General features: G+C 50.0%; 2 protein-coding genes across 2 annotated transcripts in view; one reads left to right on the top strand and one right to left on the bottom strand.

The window, feature by feature from the left end:
- ARK2C (arkadia (RNF111) C-terminal like ring finger ubiquitin ligase 2C) overlaps positions 1-16,750 on the bottom strand; it is a 127,929-nt gene extending 111,179 nt beyond the window's left edge. The window contains exon 1 of the mRNA XM_050767979.1: positions 16,636-16,750. Within this exon, the coding sequence (XP_050623936.1) occupies positions 16,636-16,696 (61 nt within the window). The 5' untranslated portion in view covers positions 16,697-16,750. The remainder of the gene's footprint in view (positions 1-16,635) is intronic.
- ATP5F1A (ATP synthase F1 subunit alpha) overlaps positions 1-22,100 on the top strand; it is a 541,488-nt gene that overhangs the window by 273,754 nt on the left and 245,634 nt on the right. The gene's annotated exons all lie outside the window — the stretch shown is intronic.

A 22,100-nucleotide genomic window follows, 5' to 3' on the forward strand; every position in this document is an offset into this window, starting at 1 on the left:
GTTCACAAATTAAATCCGGCCCTCCTCTCCTCCCAGGTAATGCGCCCATCTGATGATGAAAGCGCTTATAAACAGCTATCGTCAAATTAATCTTGATGTCAGAGAAATAATAGCAGCCGTAAATAAGACTGAGTGTGCCTGGCTCGCCAGCTTGTTAGGACACTTTATAAAGCAGGACAGCGATATCAGTATCATATGGTCTCTTTCATTCCCCCAGTGTGACAGCTGAGCACTAGCTAAGGAGTCTCTCAGCTACTGATGACCTCGGCCAGGTGTCAGTGCCACCAGCGAGGGTGGCAGGAGGAACGCCAGCAGAGAGAGCTGCTGGCCATTTCCTGGCCCTGCTGCTTCTTCCTCCACCTCTGCCCAAACTGTTCCTGTAACTGCTGCCGGGGTTCTTGGGGTTGGGGTTGCTCCCGGCCATGCTCGCCCCTCTTGACGCCCCTTGTGTGACCCCCGTACCTCAGCGCTCCCTTCTCTCATGCTCTACTGACATGGACCTCACGCTTCCATCCCAGCTGAAGACTCAACTCCTCCAGGAAGCCCTCCTAGGCCACACGGCATCCAAACAGAGCTTTGTGACACTTGTTTTCTCCATCATAATGGGGAGCACACCAAATCAGCTGTGGCCTGGTACCACAGACCCAGGCTCTGCAGCTGGCCTGCACATGTGGACACACTCATACACATGGTGTTTTTCTGGATAAGGCCTCCATCTCCTGTTGAAATATTGTTTGAATTCAGCGATGGTGGGGTAGGGGCTTCATAGGGGCACAGGTGACATGTCAGAGAAAAGAAGGGGAAAGGAGTCCCTTCTGGAAACATTTAAGCCTGTATTTCTGTGGCTATGTATCATGGGGTGTGCATGTGTGTACACGTATGTGAGTGGTGAGTGGTATGAGTCTGTGCGCGTATTGGCACGTGGAATGTGGGTGTGTATATGTACTGTGTATTCTCATCTAATACAGATGCGTATGTGTAAATGAATGCATGCTGCTGTTATAACGGTATGTGAACTGTGGATGAACGTGTAAATGCATATTGCATGGGGCCCACAGTGGGATGGGCATGTGTCAGGGTGACCATCTGGGTGCACGATGATGTGAGCGTCAGGTGCTGGTGGATCGTGGGCAGCGCATCACATGTAGCTGTGGGTTACTGGGCAAGGGGTGCCCAACTAGATAGGCAAGAAACTCCACTTCGAGGAATCTGGACAAGGTCATAAATGTAAGATAGAAGGTGGGAAGGAAGGCCCTAAGCTGAATAGGGCTTTGGCACAGGGCAGGTGCCCAAAGTGGCAGAGAGCCCTCTCCAGAGCTATGCCCACTGGCAGCTTCCCCTGGCTGGCCAGCAAAAATACCACTGGGAATGAGAGGCCGGCTCACCGCTGACCTCCCTCTAGAGTCTTCTCTAGAGTAGGTGCTATGACTTGAATGTTTGTGTCCTCTCAAAATTCATATGTTGAATCTTAACCCCCAACGTGATGGTGTTAAAAGATGGGGCCTTCGGGAAGTGGCTCGATTCTAAGGGTGAAGTGCTCGTGAATGGAATTAGTGCCGTTATAAGAGAGGCCCCAGAGGAGTCCCTCTCACCATCTGCCACGCAAGGTTACAGCAAAAAGACAGCCATCTAGGAGGTGGACTCTCACCCGCAACAAACCTGCTGGCACCTTGAGCTTGGATTCCCAGCCTCCAGTACACTGGGAAACAAACTTCTGTTATTTGTAAGCCACCCAGTCTACGGCATTTTCTTGTTGCAGTTCAAATGTACTAAGATACTGGGTAAAGATGGCACTCTGGGAGGAAGACTATGGTGGGAAGTAATTCAGGCAGTCACCATCCATGAGTTCCCTTTTATGGCCCTTTCTCAGTCTCCCTACCTCTGCAGTATAAGGGAGTTCCTTCTGGCCGGTCTTGAGCTAGATGACCCAGTTCCCAGGCCAGCATTCCCAAACTGTGTTCCATGCAACCAAGTTCAAGGTATGCTTCTAGAAATCACACACACATACACACACACACACACACACACACACACAGAGAGAGAGAGAGAGAGAGTTCTGTGGTCAGATAGCTTTGGGAAATGCTGCTAAAGCAAAACCAAAGGGCTCTCTTGGTTGCAGGACTTATCAGGGACTTTAATTTGCTAATACACACTGGGACTCTCCAAAACTGGGATATAGTGTGTAGTGTTTCCAAACTGTTGGAATATGTAACCTTTCTGCATAAACAACTTTTAACAGCTCAAGAGGCCCTGATGCTTGCTTGGACAGTGTGGAAAATGCTGCCCTAAGCCCCTACTTCAAGGGTCAGTCCCACCCCTGTGTCTTCCAGGAGGTCTCCCAGATACCACACCACTCTGCTCTTTTCTCTGAAGTTTCCCACCCTCCCAACAGTAGCCCATGGCACCTCTTCCTTTGGAGGTAACTGTCCCAGCATTGCTTCACCAGAGTCTGTTGAAACTCCTGCCTCGCTTTCTTGCAGCCTCAGCCCTTAGCTCAGGACATACAGAGGTTCTGAATAGACTATGTGCACTGTATTCTTGACAAAAGACAATCAACCACCAGCAACGCTGGCCAACAGGCAAAGCTGCCATGTTGAAAAGGAGGGCCGACAAAGCCCCAGCTTCCCTGCAGTCCCTCAGCCCCCCAGCTCCCTGTCCCGGTGACCCCTCTGCATGACTCTCCTTCTCAGCCTGCCCTTCCCCTCCCCTCACCCCCGCAATCCCTTAGCCCACAACACCCTCACCCCACCTCTTCCTGGGCAACAAGATCCTTTACGACTCACCCAAGCATCAGCTACCCCAGGCATTGCCCTCCCCAAGATGTTTCCCGCAGGCTAAGAGAACACCCAGCACATACCTTAGGGCCATGATCTTCCTGTGTCTGTCTGTTTCCCACGAGGCTCAGTATTTTTAGGGCAGGCAAAGTACTTAGGAGGGTGCCTGGCACAGAGTAAGTGCTACGTGTGCATCTGCTACTGCTCTTATGGTTATTATTATTATCCTTGTGTCCTCCATGCCTGCGCGGGGCCTGGTCCAACACAGGTGCTCAGTGCGTACGCGTTAGATGAGCTGAACAAAACCATGATCAAATTTGAGCCTCACTATCACCCTGCTGGGGGACTTGCTATAATTGTTCCCATTTTACAGATAAGAACACTGAGGCTCAGTTTGCCCCCTGCCCTTTATTTCTCTTACAAAATTCAATGTGCCTCCTAGGAGCAGGCAGGGGGACTCTGTGCATGGCAACTCCCTAGCAGGTAGCCATATAGAACAGTAAGGATAGCCCCTACTCTGTGCCAGGAAGCATTCATGGTGGGTACATTACATCTCATTTAATCCTCACTCAACCTGGCAGGTAAGAATGAGTACCCTTTTCTGCAAAGAGCAGAACCAATGTCCCAAGAGGGTTGCCCACTTCAGAGGGAGGACACGAAGCCCCCAGCTCCCTCGAGCAGCAACCCCTCCACGTGACTTTCTTTCAAGGGGTGGCACGGTGACCCATTGGAGCACTCAGGCAGCTCGGCTGGGCAGAGGGGCAGGAGAGGAGGCAGAGAATATCAGCAGGATGGCCAGGGCCAGGGAATGGCAGGGAGGATGGGGACTGGAATGGAAGGGATGACAATGAAATGAGAGGGCCCGATGCTCCAGAAAAGAAAAAGAAAATTCAGACGAGGGTGACAGCCACAGGACTCTGACATTCACCTCTTGGATCAGATCTGGGCCTACATGGGAGAGGGGCAGGGAGCAGGGCTGACCTGATCACTCCCCAAGGCAGCAGAGCTACAGTTCTTCCTCCTCGGGGAACAGTTCCAGTCTTGCCTCCTCTGGGAGGCCCTCCTGATTTTCTGCAGGCCTCAGTGACCTCTCCCCGTCCCGTGCACTAAGATACCTCCCTGCTGGGCCACACTTTCTGGCCAGCATGACCACTGTTTGGCCATTCTTGTTACCCGTTCTCCACCCACATCAGGAGTGTTCGGGGGTCTCCCCACTTAGGCTACAGGTCACAGGCTGTCTGTGCCAAAGCAGGTTCTCAGTAACTGCTTACACAATTAAGCTGAAACATGCCCAGCCCTTCCCTGACTGCCCAAGGGCCTGCTTTGCACTCGCCTAAGTCCCCTTAGACTGTCCCAGGCCTGAACAAGCAGAGGTGTGTTTGCACTGGGGAAGTGGGGTGTGTGGTGGGAGTTGGGAAATGGCCATCTTTTGCTAAATACTTCCCAGGATTTGGGGTGTCTCGTACTTTATGAGCATGAGAACTCCCTTTCATCCTCACCTCTCTGTGACAGTGGTATTTACATCAACTATTTCCATTTTTTTAAGAGACTGAGGCTCAGAGAGGGCCAAAGTCCTGCAGCTGATAGGTGGTCAAGCTAAAGGCTGCCTGATGGCAAAATCTGTGTATTCTTTGCTACGGCTTAGTTTCCCATCCCCTCGGCCCCCAATCTTTCCTCAAGGAGACCCAGCAAACACAGCCCTTGACCTGCCTGGGACGAGGCCCTAAACCCAAGGGAGCTCTTAGTTTCTGTTCCGGGTGATTTAAAAGTTTTGGAAATAGAAAGCAGTGATGTTCGCACAGCACTGTGAATGTATGTAATGCCACTGAATTGCAGTACACTTTAAATGGTTGAAACAGCAGACTTTATGCTGCATATGTTTTACTACAATAAAAAGAGTCCTGTACCCCCCTCAGAAGATCTCCTTCGCACCCATCGGTGGGGTTCTCTTTGTCTCCTGGCCTCCCCTCTCAGGCTCTGGTTCCCAGGCCTGGCACACGTGAGGATATGCCAACATGTTGAAATGCTATCCCTTTTCTCTATGACCAGTTAAACCCAAGCTGTCCTCAAGCCTCACCCAGTCATGCCTCCCACAAAGCACCCCATAGCTGCCATAGCTTGTGCCACTTACAAATGGCATTGAGCCAAAACCCGAAATGCCCACTAGCCCTCAGAGTCAAGAAACCGAGTTCCAATCCTGACTAGAGCTCCAAGAGCCAGCTCTGACTCTCCAGCCACTGAACAGCTTGGGTCCCCAAGCTCTGGGAAGATGAGGCCTTGGGCTGACCCTGAAGTGTTTCTGTCACTCACCCCGAGAAGGACCCAAATGCCAGAGGAGTGTAGAGCCACCCCGGGAGTCAAGGCACAGCCCGGACTGGCATGCCTGAATGAAACATCGCTGTATTTTGAAAATTCTGTATTTTCATTCGAAAGTTTATGTGAAATGTGCAATTGGAGGTAGAAGAGTTGCTTGTGTAGTTTAATATAAGCTTCATGTTTTCCCCAAATTGAGACATAAGACTAGAAAGCGTGTCTATCCTGCAGCAGGCCCAGGCCCTGTTTCGCCCTCGGAGTCAAGCTTCTGCTCTCTGCTGCACACACATCTAGTCCACCCTCCAGCCAGATGCTCCCCAGGTGCACCTGTGCAGGGATGGGCCCTGACTTAGGGAATACCCAGGAGACGGCTGAGAGACACCAGCTGAGAAGGCGGGAACCTGACGCCTCCCTCCTCCTTCCCACCACTTCTCCGCTGGGGGAAACTGAGACTTGTCAGACACCTTCAGGATGGGACTGTGCCATCTCAGGTTGGCATCTGGACTCCTCTCCCACCTTCTCAATCACACTCTCACCGCACCTGCCCGAGGAAGACCAAGCTGGGGTCTGGCTGCTGCCCCCTCACCCCACATGACCTCTCTTCCCTCACCCCCTCCCTTAGTTCCTTTCCTCCTGGCAGGGAGAGCGCTGGACTCTTCTGGTTCCAGCGGGCCCAAACTTCCTTCCAGTTGTCCCTTGCTGCCCTGTCCCTCTGGTTCCATGGCAGGTGGCAGCCAGCAGCCCTGCATCCCAGGAACCCCTGCATCCCAGGCACCCCTGCATCCCAGGCACCCCTGCCCCAGAGCAGCCTCAGCATCAGCTTGGCCAGAAGGAGTGAGGCAGGAGCTGCCTCCCAAGCTCAGCTTCCCTCCCGACACAGCCCTTAGAGAGCGAGACAGGTCTGATGTCCCAATCCGCCCCGAGGGACATGAGCCCACCAGAGGGGAGGCCTAGGCCACAGCCCACCACCCTGGTGTCCAAGATGAGGAGCTCTGGAGGGTGCTGACAGAACCAAGCCAAGGCTCTGGCCCAGCTGCCTCTGCTGTCTCCATCCTCAGCACAGAGCTGGGGACACACACACCTCTGGGCCATGCAAGGACCTGTTCTTTGGGCCCAAGTCCCCCACTGTCACTCCCTCACCTTCCCAGAATCTGACTTTTCAGGTCTGGTCAGAAGTCCTGAAAAGGACTTGGGGGGACATCATAGGCAGAGGGGGCAGGTATGGTCCCTTCCCCTGAGTCCATGCCTGTCCCTTCCAGGGAATGAGCCCACCGTGGAGGCTGAGGTCCCCCGTGGAGGCCAAGATCCCCCGGGGAAGGGCCATCCTTTGGCTTAAGGAAGGCCAGTGTCTCCACGCTGGGGGTGGGAGTGAGCACATTCTCCCATTAGCTCCAGGGAATTTGAGGAGTAGAAGCAGGTGTTGCAGGAGGTGGGTGGTCCTCGGGCACAGGCAGCCCAGAGGGGCCCCCTGAGCTTTTGAGGAGGGGGTGGCATGGGAGAGAAAGGCTGGAGCTAAGCAAGCTGGCTGGGGGCGGAGGGAGAAGGGGGAAGACATGGAGAGCGCCTCCATCCCTTCCCTCCCACTCAGCTTCAGAGGGGGCACAGCAGCTGTTCCAATGCTTCCTGCCCTTCCTTGAGACAGGTGTCCACTGAATTCTCACTTCCTCCCAGCCTCAGAGAGCTCCTCCACCCCCTCTCCACCTGCAGGCTGGTGCTGAGTCAGCAGCCACAGCTTCCTTTCCTAGGTGCAGTGAGGCCAGCACTTAGATCTGAGGGATACAGCGTCATCAGGGGAGGCCAACGTGGGTGACCGTCCCCCTCCCTTGCTGGCAGGGAGGACTTCCTGGAGGGCTCCGCTGCGCACAGTGGCACACCCCAGGGGCATGTTTCAAGGAAAGGACAGCAGAAGGAAGCAGCAGCGTCCGGGGGAATGTCCCGCTCACTGACCCAACAAGAGCAGCGGCACCAGGCTTATGCCAGCCCTGAGCTCGGGGTCAAGGAGCCTTGTGTCTGTGCTTCCACGTTTAGCCCATGCCCTGGATGGGCTACTAGCCAGGCAGGGGCAATTACTGCTCCCTTCCCACCTACTGCACAGTGTGACCTGGCCAGTGGAAGTTCACGTGCCTACTGAGTCCTAAAGCTCATGTGGCTACTCTCCCAATGAAAAAGCAAAAAGGTGACAGGAATAGAAGCTCTTCTCATCACGAGGAAGGCAGTGTTTTAGAGCAGGCAGGGGCAATTCAGCTAATTCTCTCCCTTGGCAGATAGGCAGTGAAGTCGCAGAGTACTCAGGCTTGGCCAAGACCTCACATGAGTAGTTACTGGCAGAGAGGCCATGAAGCCAGGACTATCTCCACTGTCCCACATGGCCTGTCTGAGCGCCACCACTGTGAAGAATACCAGTGATGATCTTCACTGTCGCCTTTGGCTGGCTTCTCGACTTGTTTCCTACGCATTACTTCATGTGACAAGTCCAGTAAGGCACAAGCCATAAGATGTACCCATTTGACTGATGGGAAAACTGAGAATTGATGGAAGGAAACTGACCTGTTCAAGATCACATTGGAAGTTTGTGGACCAGAATCTCAGTCTCAGAATGGTTTATCCAAGTCGTATTCCTTTCCCCAGCCCTCTCTTATCTGCCTTCCCTCCACTTATTTGGGCCTCTCGATAGAAGGGGCTGCTGGTGGGCAGAGAGGAGTGAGTTGTCACACCTGATCCCTCCTCCCCACGTGGCTGGACAGCAGTCCAAGGGAGGTGGGTTAGAGCAGCACCAAGAGGCCTAGAACCTACGGCATGCGAAGCCAGCAAACTTGGCTGTTGAGCCATTATTCAAGTGGAATATTATGTAGCCATTAAAAGCGGTGCTTGTGAAAACAGCAAAGCAGAATGTGAAAATGTCTGTGACATTAATGTAAAATAGGAAATAGAGAATGTAAAAAGTATACATATATTGTGTTTACAGCTCCACCCCCTCCCCCCCAAAAAAGACAACAAATACATGAACAAAAACATGAAGGCATTTCACTAACATGATTGCAGAGGGATGGACTCCTATGAGATTTTTTTTTTCCTTTGGTTTATTTTCTAAACTTTCCAGAACGTGATTCTATCATCTCCATGAAACAACATAGATACAATTTGTTAAGGCTTCAAGATAATCTAAGAAAAAATGCAAAACATGCCCTCACTTCGGGGATCAAAGCCTCAGGAAGGGGATACCTGTTATTTCTGTGGAAATCAGGGCACAGGCTCCACCTCCCTGGAGTTCCCCCAGCAAGCCGGCCAGGCCTGCTCTGAGACGGCATCTGAGGGTGACAGGACTCTCCACCCTGGGTTCCAATGCCCTGTTCACTTCCTACTCTGGAGAGTTTCCGGTCCACCGTGCACCCTCCCTGTCTCTCAAAGTCCCCTTTTGGGACTTGCAAGGCTCAGGTTTGGGGGCCTAGACCCCCTTGAAGCTTGGCAGGCCATTAGCTGGAAAGAGCCTCTTCCACTGTGGACAAAGAGCCTAGCATTCAGAATCGGTCCCACCGACTATGGCAGGAAAGCAGGGATTCCTTTCTCATTCTTGCCTTGGTCTTGACGAGGCTCCTCGCCACATGCAGGCCATGGCGGGCGGTGCAGGGGGCCATAGTCAAGTGTCCAATCACCTGGGCTTCCCTTCTGGCTTAGCCATTTACTAGCTAGTCAGGAAGGGTGGCAAAGTCTTTCACCACTCGTGGCCTCAGCTTCCTCCTCTGATTCCCAATTAACTCCTCTTGGGCTGTGCCAAGGAGGAAATGAGATAACGGAAGAGAGAGCTTTGAAATGGGAAAAAACCCCTCCTTGCAGACAGGACCAAACTTGAGATCAGAGTCCCTGTCCTTGTCCTCAGTCCCCACTCCCTGCCGTCTCCTCTCCCAATACACCACTGGGTGGGCTCCCTCCAGTTCCCCCTGCTCCCATGTGTAGGGATAGCCTTTTGCAAAGTAGTGGAGTCCTGGCACTTGCCCACCTTGGGGTCTGTCTTTTCAAGAAAGGCAGAGTTTGATAAAACTTGTTCCAACTGAGATTTCGGGACACTGATTGGTACAGCTCCGGGAGGAGTTCATATGGTAGGAAAGCTTGCTCAAGGGGTAACCTAAGCCGGTAAAGACACATGCGAATAACCTCATAAGAGTTTCAGGCATGAACAGAGAGTTTGTGGGGGACAAGTCATGTGAGTATGAGGAATTTTTATTGTTGAAGTTCATTTCCTACCCCAACCAGGAATCTGTATGAAAAGGACTAGAAGTCTCAACTCCCAGACGTTGCCACAATTCCCTTCCATCTGCCATTCTGGCGTCTGAAGTTCTGTGTGCTTATCTGTACACTAAATTCAATTCTCCCCAAAATGGACTGTTCCTCTCATCTTCCCCATTTGTCTTCATGGTCTTATATTCTCCAAAGCACCCCAAAGACCTCCTGTCCCTCAGCCCCTTCCACATGGACTCAATCCTGTTTACTACACCTTACAGTAAAGCCCCTGATGTGAGCCTTCTTCCCCTACCCACCCCCCAAGCCTGCCCCACCTCCTCCCTGACCTCAGCCTCTAGCCCCATCCCTCTGTCATCAGCTGCAGAATAAACTGTTTAAACAGCCCTCTCCCCTCAGAGCTCCCAAAGGCCAAAGGAGCCAGTCCAAACTCTTCCGGAGGCCTTCAGAAACTAGCTTCAAAACCTCTTCAAGCCTTTTCTCCCACATTCTCCAGACCTCGTGCTGCTTAACTCCTGGAGTTGTGCTCTGAGGAGAGCCATTCAAAGACAGGACAATGATCCCGGTGCTCCCTGTAGGCCTGCACACGTGCCCCCCAATCAACACACCCTCCTCCCTCCTGCTATGCACTCTCTGTTCTTGCCAAATCAGCAGAGCCACTGGCCTTGGCCAAAATCACTCATTTCCTCCACCTGGGGTGCTCTCTCCTCTTCCTCCTCCTCCCTTCTGTATACATACCGCCCTCTAAGGCACATCGCAAACCTGCCTCTGCAGCAAGCTCACCTCTGACCTTATTTGATCCCCTGGCCAGTAAACACCTACAGTTGTGAAGGGAAGGGGCAGCTGTCTGGCACATCCTAGGCACCTGCTGTGTGCGAGGTATCTTCTAATAGCGTAGACACAGCCTATCAGGTAGGTTTCATGGCAGTCATCAGTCATTGTTCAGAGGATGCTCAAAGCAGTGGCCTAAGTTCACCCTTTCAGGTCAAGACTGGGCTAGGACTCAAACCCTGGACTGTTCCATGCTCTTTTATCTCACCAGTCAGGACATTCTGCCACTCATGTGGACATTTTGGCCCAGAACATCTTAGACAGTATCTGGTTTCCTAAGCATTCATCCCTCAACCTCAGCATAAGCCCCAGGAGGGAGGCACTCGGGTCTCCATTTCTTCTGTATCCCCCTTAGCGCAGTGTTTGGCCCCAAGTAAGTATTCAAAGAACACTCATTAACTGAATGAACAAACAGGTGAGTAGGTGAATGAACGAACAACTAGACACATGGAGTACAGGCATTGCATGTGGTTTGGCTATGCGGTTATAAGTGTTTGCTTTTGGTTCTTAAATCATCCTGAAACTCTGAGTCTTTCCAAGATAAGCCCCCAATTCTCTTGGAAATATATTGGTTGATCTGTGGCTAAACCATACCGGAAACTAATAAATACTAATTCATATTCATACAGTGTTAAGGCGGGAATTTTTACAAAGCTGTTTAGATCCATAGAGAAACTGGGGCACAAGTGTCTTGGAGATTTGTGTGACAATTGTGGAGTAGGATTGAGGGAACCAAAGTCACACCCTGAATTGGAGTCAAGGACCTGTTGTTTCCTGCCCTTTGTTTCAGATAAGGGGTCCCTGCTGCCCTTGGATCCTGCACAGAACTATCGCTTCAGTAGCCTAGAAAACGATTAAATCTTCTAATGTGCCACTGCAGGATACTTACTTAAAGATGGGAAGAACAGGGTGGGGCAGCAGATGAGAAAACTACAAAAGGAAGGCGGGTGGTCCAGGCTCTGTCATCTGCACTTTAGGGCCTCAACACTCTTGGTGGTCTTTTCCCTGAATTTGAGTGATTAATAGTATTTGCTGGTTTGTGGAAAATTATTATTAAAGAAAACTCATTAACTTAGTGGGTCTTTCTGATGCTAGTTTCAAGAGAAGTTCTCTTGTTCAGAAAGAAGACTGTGTTCCATCTTACTTCAAAGCCTATGACATAGGATTCCCTGAACTGATGGGTTTTCCAAAATCCTGAAGTCAAGGTGCTAAAACAGGTATGTGTCAGGTGGTTGAGAGAATAAATATAAAGAACAATGACTTTGTAGTTCCTGAATCGTCCAGTCACCAGGAAAGTCTCCTTAATATGTAAGTGTTTAGTTCAGACAATCTGGTTCAAACATTAAATGCACTGGATCCATTGCTAAAACGTGATTCCCATTAACCCACAGCTTGCTATATTATTACTAGGTTACTAGCCATCCTCAAAAGGTATTCTCAAACAATTCTGACATACTTAACAAAAATTTAGAAAAATGAAATCTTGGAATTGGTTAAGATTGATCTAACGAGCCACTGTTCTCTAGGGCAAATATGAGAGTGATCATTCAATTCAGGGTAGTTTTACTATTGTTGAGGTTGGATTGGAGTGGTTTGCTTTGCTTTCTAAGTCTCGTGTAAATGAAAATTTAAAAAGAAGAAGAAGAAACAAGCAAAATCTTCAGAGGACTAGCCTTGTAGACCTGTACCTCTCCTCTCTCACAAACTACAGCAGGGCCTCCACTGGGAACATCCATGTGTGTCCATGTGTCACAGTAAATCAGCTCAGCTTTCCCACCCGGGCTGGGAAGAGCGCGAGAACAAAGGGCCAGAGCAGAGAGGGCAGCCATGGGGGGAGAGGAGAGTTGCATGAAGCCACAAAGAAGGCAAGGAAGCGCTGTGGTCAGGCAGGGGTGCGCCCGTCAGCAAGGATCAGGGTGAGCCCGGGAGTCAGTCAGCCCAGGGGAGCAAGGACAAGGCACATTGGCCAAAAGAGGAGCAGCTCCAAAATGATGACCCTTTGAAATAACCGGGAATTTCTTTAATCAACTCTTTTCCTCAGTGTCTAGAATGCCTCATTTAGCAAGGCTCCTTCTGGGCTGAAATTGAATAGGTGTAATTGACAAATGGCTGAATTTGGGTTCCACTCCAAGGGGGAAAAAAATACCTCTCCACTGGCTTCTCCAATGTAATTATGGAAAAAAGACGTTTTAAGGGTTCTTTTTCCAACTCAATTTTGGGTTAGGTCCTGACTTTGCTCCTGATCTCCCCCTCCCCCTTCCCCACCTCAACACACACTTAGACAATGGCTGAGATCTTAGCTGTCTTTCTCTTAAGAGAGGCCCTAGGGCCATAGATGAAGCAGCTGTCAGGAAACTAGGCTATAATCAGCTTTAACTGGCTCACAGCCTGCAGAGGGCACAGACCCTCTTATTCCTACAGTAACAGGTCCACTGTTGGCCCTGGGACAGGGGTGGGAGTGGTCTGAGTCAGTTTCTGTTTCAAACATCTTCCTTATCCAGGATCTCAATGCAAAACTTACATTGCAAGTCCTAAAAATTTAAATATGCACATAGAAGAGGGTACTTTAAAATTCCAGATCATGGCTTCAGCTACATGTAACATGTCACCCCCAGCATGATTTATAAGGACAGTAAATCAATGAGACAGCAAACAGAAAAGTTAAAACACAACTCAAAATGGGTTTTTAGGCGAGTCTGAAATGCTACAAGATTGCTAGTTAAGAACAGTATCCCTTTTCTCAACCTAAGTGTTATATCCCCTTCTCTTCACCAGCATCATAAACCCAGTGCCCATGTATCTTGAAAACTAAGATGAAATGTGGAGGCTATTGAGTACACAGGTGGCCAAAGGTAGGGGTTCTCTCTAGGCAGGTGAACTGTTTCAGTGTAACAGGACAACTGGCCCCTCCTATCGCCCCAGACATCTATTGTGAAAAGATATGGACTAATGAGATTAAAGTCACCATATCTGTACCACAAAAAAAAAAAAAAAAAAAAAAAAGTAAAGTAAAAAGAAAAGGCATTCACTCAAATCTTACAATGGGAGGTGGGAGTGGTGGGTGGGTGAGGGTGGGGATAGAAAAGCAAGGGGGAAAATCTAAACAGCAGGATACGACAATAAATGGGAAAACAGCAAGAGAAAAAGCACACTAGGTTAATATAGGAAAACTAGTTCTTTATTGAGAGATTGTATATTAGTATTAGTGGATTCTGTGTGTAACAATGTCGTCATGCACACGATACAAAAAAAAAGGCTGGGCCCACCATGCTTCGGAAGGGCAACAGAACAAAAGCAGCGTACAATGAGCAGATGGCCCGGGCTACACGACCACAGTACGTTTCAGCAGGGTAACATCTCTAACCGAGCGCTGTACATTGTCAACTGGGGGATGTAAAAAAATACAGATCATGCTTTAGTTTTAGTACAAGAAAAGGTGAAAAAGATACACAACCAAAAGGATATTTGATACAGAAAAAATTACCCACAAAATAAGAACAGGAAGTAATTCAGCACAGCAGAACACGCTACCCCTGTTTAATGGAAAACCATTTTGCTGGGATTCTTTTTTCTTTTCTTTTCTTTTTCTCTTTCTTTTCAGATTGCCAAATGGCAGTCTGGGGAGGCTATTTGGGACTTTATTTTGGAAGGGCCCTCAAAGTAGGGGCCTTATTCTTTCATTATTGCTGCTGTTTTGTTTCAGTTTTCAAGCAGGTCTGGCTGGCGAGCAGCAGAAGGGAGCCGGCTGTTAAAGGGGCAGCTCTGAGGGCCGGGGCGGATGTCCAAAGATGCTCTTGACATTGTACAATTAAACAATTAAGACACTATGGCCACGGCTCCCATTTAAGCCAGGGACCTTGGTGCACCAAGTTTTCAGAGGCTATGGTATAGCAGCAACTGTCATTTCATCAAAGATTTTTTTAATACACATGTTTAATATTTTTTGCCTCCAACTAAGTGCAATCCTCAGTTATGCCTGGGCGCTGCCAAGAAGCTAACTGACAGCCACCCAGATAACTGAAAAATGGGGTGCTGCAGCCTCTAAGCCAAGGCAAAAGGAATCCACTTAACAGGGATTTACAGTGCAATGTACTCGGCTAAACAAGATGAAGATACAAAAATGGTTATTTCTCTACATCTATTCTGAAATGGCCTACATCCTACACTACTACAATGGAAACTAAAAAGAACAGATTTAAGCTGGCAGACTCTCTAATAGTTTTACAAGAAGATTGTGGTTTAGGACCTTGTTGAGTTAAGCATTAGTATCCTCTATCGGAAGGTCATGAACTCTTATCACATTGTGCTAAATTTTACCCACAGACCAACTCACCCCTCAGCCCTTGAATTTCCTGTGGGCGTGTTTGCCACGAAAGTAAACTTTAACTGATGGGCAGAATTTGTGTTGTTGGATTTTTTTTTGAGGGGGGAGGGGCGGTGAGGGAGAAAGTAGTATTAAAAATAAAATTTAAAGGCAGCTGAGCAATTTGAATTTCAAAACATGGAATCAGCATCCTGCAATGGTATTTAGAGATTGGTGGTATTAATGAGGATGGTAATGATTTAATCAGGATAATTATACTTTCAGGCTCAACATCCTTCTTAATCATTTTTGAATTTCTGCCTAGTGTAATGTTCCACACCCGTTTTAAGAGGAAATGCCAAGTAATAAGAGATAATTGTGTATTGAGGGAGGGGGTGGCATTTCAAGGAGATCGCATCCAGCCCCCCTCTTTCTTCCTCACACACCCACTCCCCCTCACCCCCATGGCTAGGCTGGCCTGAGATAGGGGATACTGCCGCTTAAATAGCAATGCCTTCCTCAGATGGAGACAGGAAATGGTTAAGAGGGTGTCACAATACAGCTAAATGCGGAGGCAGAAGGGTCACAGCGCACACAGCAGCGAGTTGACCATTCACTGAGCTACACAATGAAGAAAAAAAAAGATTTGATAAATGCAGAATGTCATCATTCTATCATCACACAAAAAACTGCGGTTCAAACAGGCCTAAGGGGGCCAAGCTTGCCTTTTAGGTTCTGGGGAGAGGCGCGGGGCTGGGGACAGCTGGGCTGGATAAAATAGGGCTGGGCTTTCCTTTTCTTGCCCAATCGGGCCCCTGGGGCGCACTAAAGCGCTGGCCCTGCGACCCCACCCCCCACCCCGACTTGGTAGAGGAGCCCTGGTCGGCCAAGGGAAGACATCATTCTGTGTGTGAGGGAGTGGGGAGAGGGGGAGGAGGGCCTGAGCCAGCAGGGATTTAAGCAGACGTGGAGTGGGAGAGGATAGAAGAAACATTTCCAAGACGAGAAATGTGAGTCCAGAGGCAGAATACAAAAAAGAAAAAAAATGAATCTAAATGCATCTCGGATTTGCTTGGGAGGTGGGAATTTTTTATTAAAAGAAAATGAAAGAAATGTGGAGTGGAGGTGGGGAGAAGAGGGGAAAATCAAGCTATTGTTGTAGCAGAATGTGAGGGAGAGGGGATGTGGGGAAAGGGGACCGTGCAAACACACCCCATTTATCACAGTTAAAAACAAAGCCCGCGCCGGCCCGCTGCTTTGTCAACCGCTGCCCGGGGCAAAGGCCTGGCGTGGGGGCAGCTTCCCACCTCATCCTCACACACAGCGCAACACCCAAGGGCCGGACGCCCCGCTCCGGCCGGGCCCAGAGGGGCACAGCAGCGCAGGTCTGACTCTCCGAGGCGCGCGCACACACACTCGCACACATGTACACACACTCACATACATACACACACACACACACACACACACACACGCCCAAGCATCTTGAACCCGTGGATGCAACTGTCATACAAAGATAGTTGCGGGGGGCGGGGTGAGCAGGGCAATAGCACAAGGGCGATACACAAAAAGGGTTAAAGGGGAAAAAAGGATGGGATGGAAAATCGTGCAAGTGCCCAGGAGAGGGTGGGGGGCTGGGGTATGGGATAGGGCAGAGACCCAGGTCCCAGCTAGCCAGCCATCGGTACTAATTACCAAAAAATTACCAAACACACATAACACAAAACACACATATACCTCAAAAAAAGCAAACCACTGAAAACCAAGCATGCTCTCGCGCCCGCTCTCTCTCATACACACACACACACACATACACACACACACACACACACACACACACACGGTCATGTATCTTTCTCCTTTCGATCATACAGGGCTAGGTATTAGGGGAAGGGGCTGTGATTTGGGGGAACCACGTCCGCCGCAAAGAATAAAAAATGGGGCTGGGGAGGAAGGGACCCAAATTCGCCAAACCCTAACTTCACTACAAAAGCTCCCACGAGGGCGGCCGCCCCCACCCTCGGGGGTCCCCCTAAAAGGGGGTGGGGGGAAGCCACCGCTCGCCCTGCGTCCTCGCGGGTGTGCCCTGAGCCCCCGGCCGCCCGCGGCGCCCGCCCCCGCCCCGGTGCCTGCGGCGATACACGCTCCGAAGCAGACCCCGAAAGGAAAAAGCGATACCTCTGTTTCGCACAGAGCCAAACACTGGAAGCACGAGATAGCCGACGTGGACCAGGACCATCCTGGCTCCTCGCGCGGCGGCGGCGGCGGCGGCGGCGGCGGCTGCGCGCGGGCCCTTTGTGGCGCGGCTCCGGGGCGCGGGCGCGGGCGGCGGCGGGGCTGCGGGAGCCGCCGGGGCGGGAGGCGGAGCGCGGGGCGCGGGCGGCGGTGGGGCGGCGGCTGGCGGGGAGACAGATGGCCCATGGAAAGACTCCCTTCCCGGCCCCTCTCGACATTCAAAGGCGCTGGGGCCGCAGCTGCCGCCACACAAAGGCGCGCGCAGCCAATGGGAGCGGAGCGCAGCGCGGCGCGGCCTCGCCGGAACCGCGGGGGACAGCGGGGACCGCGGGCGCGCGGGTGGCGGGGGGAGGGAGCGGTGACGGCTGGAAGGGGGCGGGCGGCCAATCGCCGCGGCCCGCTGCGGGGCGAGAGGGAGGGGTCAGCCCCACGGGACGCGTGGAGCCCAGCGCGGGTGCCTGGCCTCCCGCGGGCCGGAGCGCGCGCGCGTGAAGCGCCCCTGCACAGACATGGGCGGCGTGAACACGGAACGTGCACACATGGAGAGGGACGTGCACTCAGACATGTGGAGGTGCGTTCGTTAGTGCAGAGACACGGGCACGAGCGCCCTTAGTGCACACGACCCTGAGGTCCCTGCACACCGCGCACGGGTCACTCGGGGACGTGCGCTCGGAGGCTGGCGCACGTGTAGAGCCTGACTGCGGGCACAAGGGAAGCTGGAATGCGAACAAGCAGCCGCAAACAGGACCCAGGCACTGTCACACAGATATGCACACACCAAACGCCTTGTTAACGCAGGACACGTGCCAAGAACGCATTCTCAGAGACACACAGAGGGGACACAGGATGCAGACACAGGTTAGACATACACGGTCCCCAGGTTCTCTGCCTGGCGCACCGCGTCGTTGCTCTTGGAGAGCACAAAGCTCACAATAATTATTTGCTGAATTGAAATTCACTCATTGACTGAGGTCTTTGCCAACAGTCTACACAGAGGCACACTGCCCAGAAAACCCAGGGCCACTCATCTACCTTTTGCCCTGATCTGAGACAGGTACACCTAGCCATGTGCACAGACACGCCCACTTCCACAGTCAGCCGGCAGATATGTAACATCAGGCTCTGCGGCTCTTGCAAATTCACACGTGGAGGCACGGCCACCGTGTCACATGTGCCCTGTGACAGTCCAGCTGGGGACAAGCAAGACCCAATCAAAGAGCCTTCACCACAAGCCTTGTTGCCAGGAGGACGACTGAGGCGGTGTTCTTGCAAGCTCAGCCAACCTTCTGTGAAAACTCCCAAGGCAACCCTACGCCTCCCATCCGGCTCACAGTCCACACACTAAAGCCAGACAATGCTTCAGTGGCCCACCCACGGGCAAAAAGACAGAGGACATTCCCTACATCGGGACTTGTCTTCAAAACCCAGTGGCTTCTTTATTTAATGAGTATGATAAATAGGAGATGGTAAAAATCACAATATGTGGAGCTGGAAAGAATCTAATACAACCCCAACCTGCCCTCACCTTGGAAAAGGAGGGTCATTCGTTTAATCCATGCTGTGTTAAGTAAGGGCATAGGGATCCAGGGTGATCCAGATCTGCCCAAGATCCCAACTCTTGGAGGCCAGAGAGGGCCTCAGAGATGCAAATGGGCAATCACCATAGAGCCTGGTCCATGCAGAAGTGGGTAGTATGGGAAGCTGGGCAAACAGGGCACCTTGGAGGGGCACTCAGCCCAGTGGGTGGCAGGGGGAGGAGTTGAAGTTGACTCCAGGAAAGTGACTTCTAAGGCTTTTGAGACTTGAAGAATAAGGAATGGGATAAGTGAGATGAGGCAATGGACAGGACAGCAAAGGGAAAACCACAGCCTGGCTTTACCGAGACAGCTACCACATTCTCAGTGGCAAGGGCAGAACCCAGGGTGCACCATTCTCTCTCCCACAAGCACCTGGATCCCTCAGGCCTGAGCTCTCTTTCCCACCCTAAACTCTGGCTGCCCCTAGAGAACTCAGGGATGAAGACAGCCAGTGGCAAGTCTCCCAGCAACAGTCCAAGTCTCACCCTAGGCAATTTTTTTCAACCCACTTCTGCCACCAGCTCTTTCCTTTTTTCATTATCTGATAAATAAACACAATGCCACCACTAATTGAAATCTGAAAAAAAATGAAAGGACTTTAACAAGCACCTAACTACTCGAATATTTTCCTGTTCTATTTCAGGCTTGGCCAATATGCATATATATCATAGTTGTCATCATAATCTACATATTTTTCATCCTGCTTTTTAAACTTAACATTTTATCAGAAACATTTTCCTGTCCTTTTACGTAGCCATTGTAATTATCATTTCAAATGTTTTTATATATTCCAACAAGTGAATGAAATTACTTAATCATACCTTATTCTAGGGCACTTAATTTGCTCCCAGTGTTCCATTATTACAGATCATACAATAAACTTCATGCATATGGCATCTCATTTTGGTTGAACTATAAATGTAGAATAAACTTCTAGGATTGACATTCATGAATTGACAAATATGGAAAACTTTATGGCTTTTGCCACAAATTGCTTTGTAAAAAGTTAAAACTCATTGTCAGTACTATCAGCAGTATGTATATGGTATGCCAATTTCTCTGTGCAACCTTTCTAGTTTTGGGTGGGCATTCTTTTCTAAAAATCTTACTTCGTACCAGAGCAGCTTGCAAAAGCTTATGATTACCCAATCTGACGTTGACAGGAAGGTGGTTAGGGTTCAAGCTCTGGAATCAGATTGCCTGACTTCACATTCTGCCTCTGACACTTAGTAGCTCAGGCAAATTATTTAACTCCTCTAGGCCTTGGTTTCAACATCTGTAAAATGGGCTTGATGATAGCAACCTTCTTGGTGGGGTTCTTGTGAGAACCAGATGAGTTAATATTTGTAGAGTACACAGAATCGGGCCTGGCTGTTCGGCTCTTCGTTGTCTCCCTTCACTTCACCATCACTCCTTGATCACCACCTCTTGCTATCCAATTGCTATTTATGATTGCCTAGTTAATGCAGTTAGTGTAAATTATGCTATAGCATGGAACATCCCTCAGGCAAAGGCAATCATCAAAGAACAGACCAGCAATGCAAACCAAGGGAAATCTATGAGTCCACCTAATAATTGCATCCTTCACATTCGCACATCAGAGGAACGTGACAGACAGATGCCTGCATTTGTCAGTACACCAACATACAAACACAGGCATGAGCCTCCTGCTAAGAAGGAATTTTTGTGGATTAGGAGGAGGAATTTCATTTTCAATGAAACCTTGTCAACTACCTAACATTTCTCAGCCCCAATACACCCAGCTGTGTAATGGGGATTAGCACAACCCCTGCCAGACCTACCTTATAGGTTTATTTTGAGGATTCAGTGAGAAAGTAGGTAAAGAATCTGAAAACACACACACACACACACACACAAACAGAATTCTAGACACGTAAATACAGTGATGTCTCCAGAATGAAAGTCGATTATTGTCTTACCCATCTCTGTTTTTCAGATGAGGAAGCTAAAGCTCAGAAGGTTGTAAACAAGGTCACAGCCACTCAATGGGTGAGCTAAAACTAGAATCCATATTTCCTAGCACATAGCCTAGTCTTGCTTCTACTTTCTGTTTCCATCAGGCTGGGATGACTGTTTTCCACTCTCCCTCCCATTAGCTAAAGTCCATAGAAGTACAATAAAGCAGATTTCTGGAGTAGAAAGATTTGTAGAAATATTCCATTCTTCGGGGTTTTTTTCCTTTGTATGTTCCGCACCCCGTCAATCCCCGCCAAAATCAATACCTAGTGCATGTTTGTGGCATAGCATGTAAGGCTCAAGAAGTATAAAAAAATGAAAGTGAAGGTTGATCTACAATTCCTAATCCAAAATGGAAAAACATGGCCTTAGAGGATGGAGAAAGCGCTGTCACTTTGGTCTCTGACCCACACTTCGAATCCCCACTCTCTTTTGGCTCCACTATGGCCACCTTCAAAAAGATTTCTATAGATCATCATGTTTCTGGGGCCCAGAAGTATCTGTTTTAAGAACAGCTCTTTTGGAGCTCAACATTACATGTAGGTTATGACCACATTGTCCTTTAGTCAACAAATGAAACAAACTCACCACATCAGTCATGTAGATAACAAAAATGTTCAAGAATGATGACAGCATTCCTGCTCTTCTCCATGTTGTGTTGACATCAAGTTGACACAGCTTTCAAAAGCTGTGCAAAACAGCTATGCGTCAATCAGTGAACCCCCTGGGACTGGTGTCATGACAGCCCCGTGTTGAATGTGGCGGGGATTCTAGATGCAGCCTGCTGCAAAAAGAGGCATGGCCTCAGGCACTGATGGCTGCTGGGGAGCCAGGGCATAAACACAAGAAAGTAAAGAGTAATCAGGTCGGGCTGCCCATAACCAAAGATGATGGTGAGTCAGACAGAAGTCAAGGTAGGCCTGAATACTCAGGAAATCCTTTGGATGGATCAGGGGAGGTGAGAATCCTAAAGTGTGGGTCTATTTTGAACAGGCTAAGAAAATGGGAGTGGCATTGAGTCAAGGAGGCAAAATATGAACAAAGGCCCAGAATTAAAAGCAGAAGGAGAAAGAGAAGGAACTGGATCCAGGCGTGGTGCCTCATGCCTGTAATCCCAACACTCTGGGAGGCCGAGGCGGGCGGATCACCTGAGGTCAGGAGTTCGAGACCAGCCTGGCCAACATGGTGAAACCCCGACTCTACTAAAAATACAAAAATTAGCCAGGTGTGGTGGCGCATGCCTGTAATCTCAGCTGGTGGGGAGGCCGAGGCAGGAGAATTGCCTGTACCCGGGAAGCGGAGGTTGCAGTGAGCCAAGATGGTACTACTGTACTCCAGTCTGAGCAACAGAGTGAGACTCCATCTCAAAAAAAAAAGAAAAAGAAGGAAAAGGAACTGGAAAAGGTGGAAGTGGAGGGGAAGGGGAAGAGGAGGAGGAGGAGAATAGGAGAAAGAGAGAGAGAGAGAAGAGAAGCAGCACCTTGGAATGAATGTGCTATATAGGAAGGAGCTCAATGTACTTGTGCCGAATTGGGAACCTGGGTCATGGAAAGTGTGGGAACAGTGAGGACTGCACCATTTACTCACATGTTCACTGCACAGTCACTGAACAGAGCCTTCTGCATCAGGAAGTGCAAGGGATACAAGATAAGATGAATGAAACCACTTCAACCCTCAAACAGTATGGGCCAACAGGAAATGAAGCAGGTACCGGGGTCCACAATCCCCTTCTCCAGTGTAATTGGGAAATTATCTGAGCACCCGGCTGCCCAGGTTAAATCCCAGCTGAAGATCCCAGACTCCCTGGCAGTGAGGGGGCGTTATATGATTAAGTCCTGGGGACAGGAATGAAGA

Source organism: Macaca thibetana, chromosome 18 (genome assembly GCF_024542745.1).
Source record: "Macaca thibetana thibetana isolate TM-01 chromosome 18, ASM2454274v1, whole genome shotgun sequence".
NCBI classification, from domain to species: Eukaryota; Metazoa; Chordata; class Mammalia; order Primates; family Cercopithecidae; genus Macaca; species Macaca thibetana.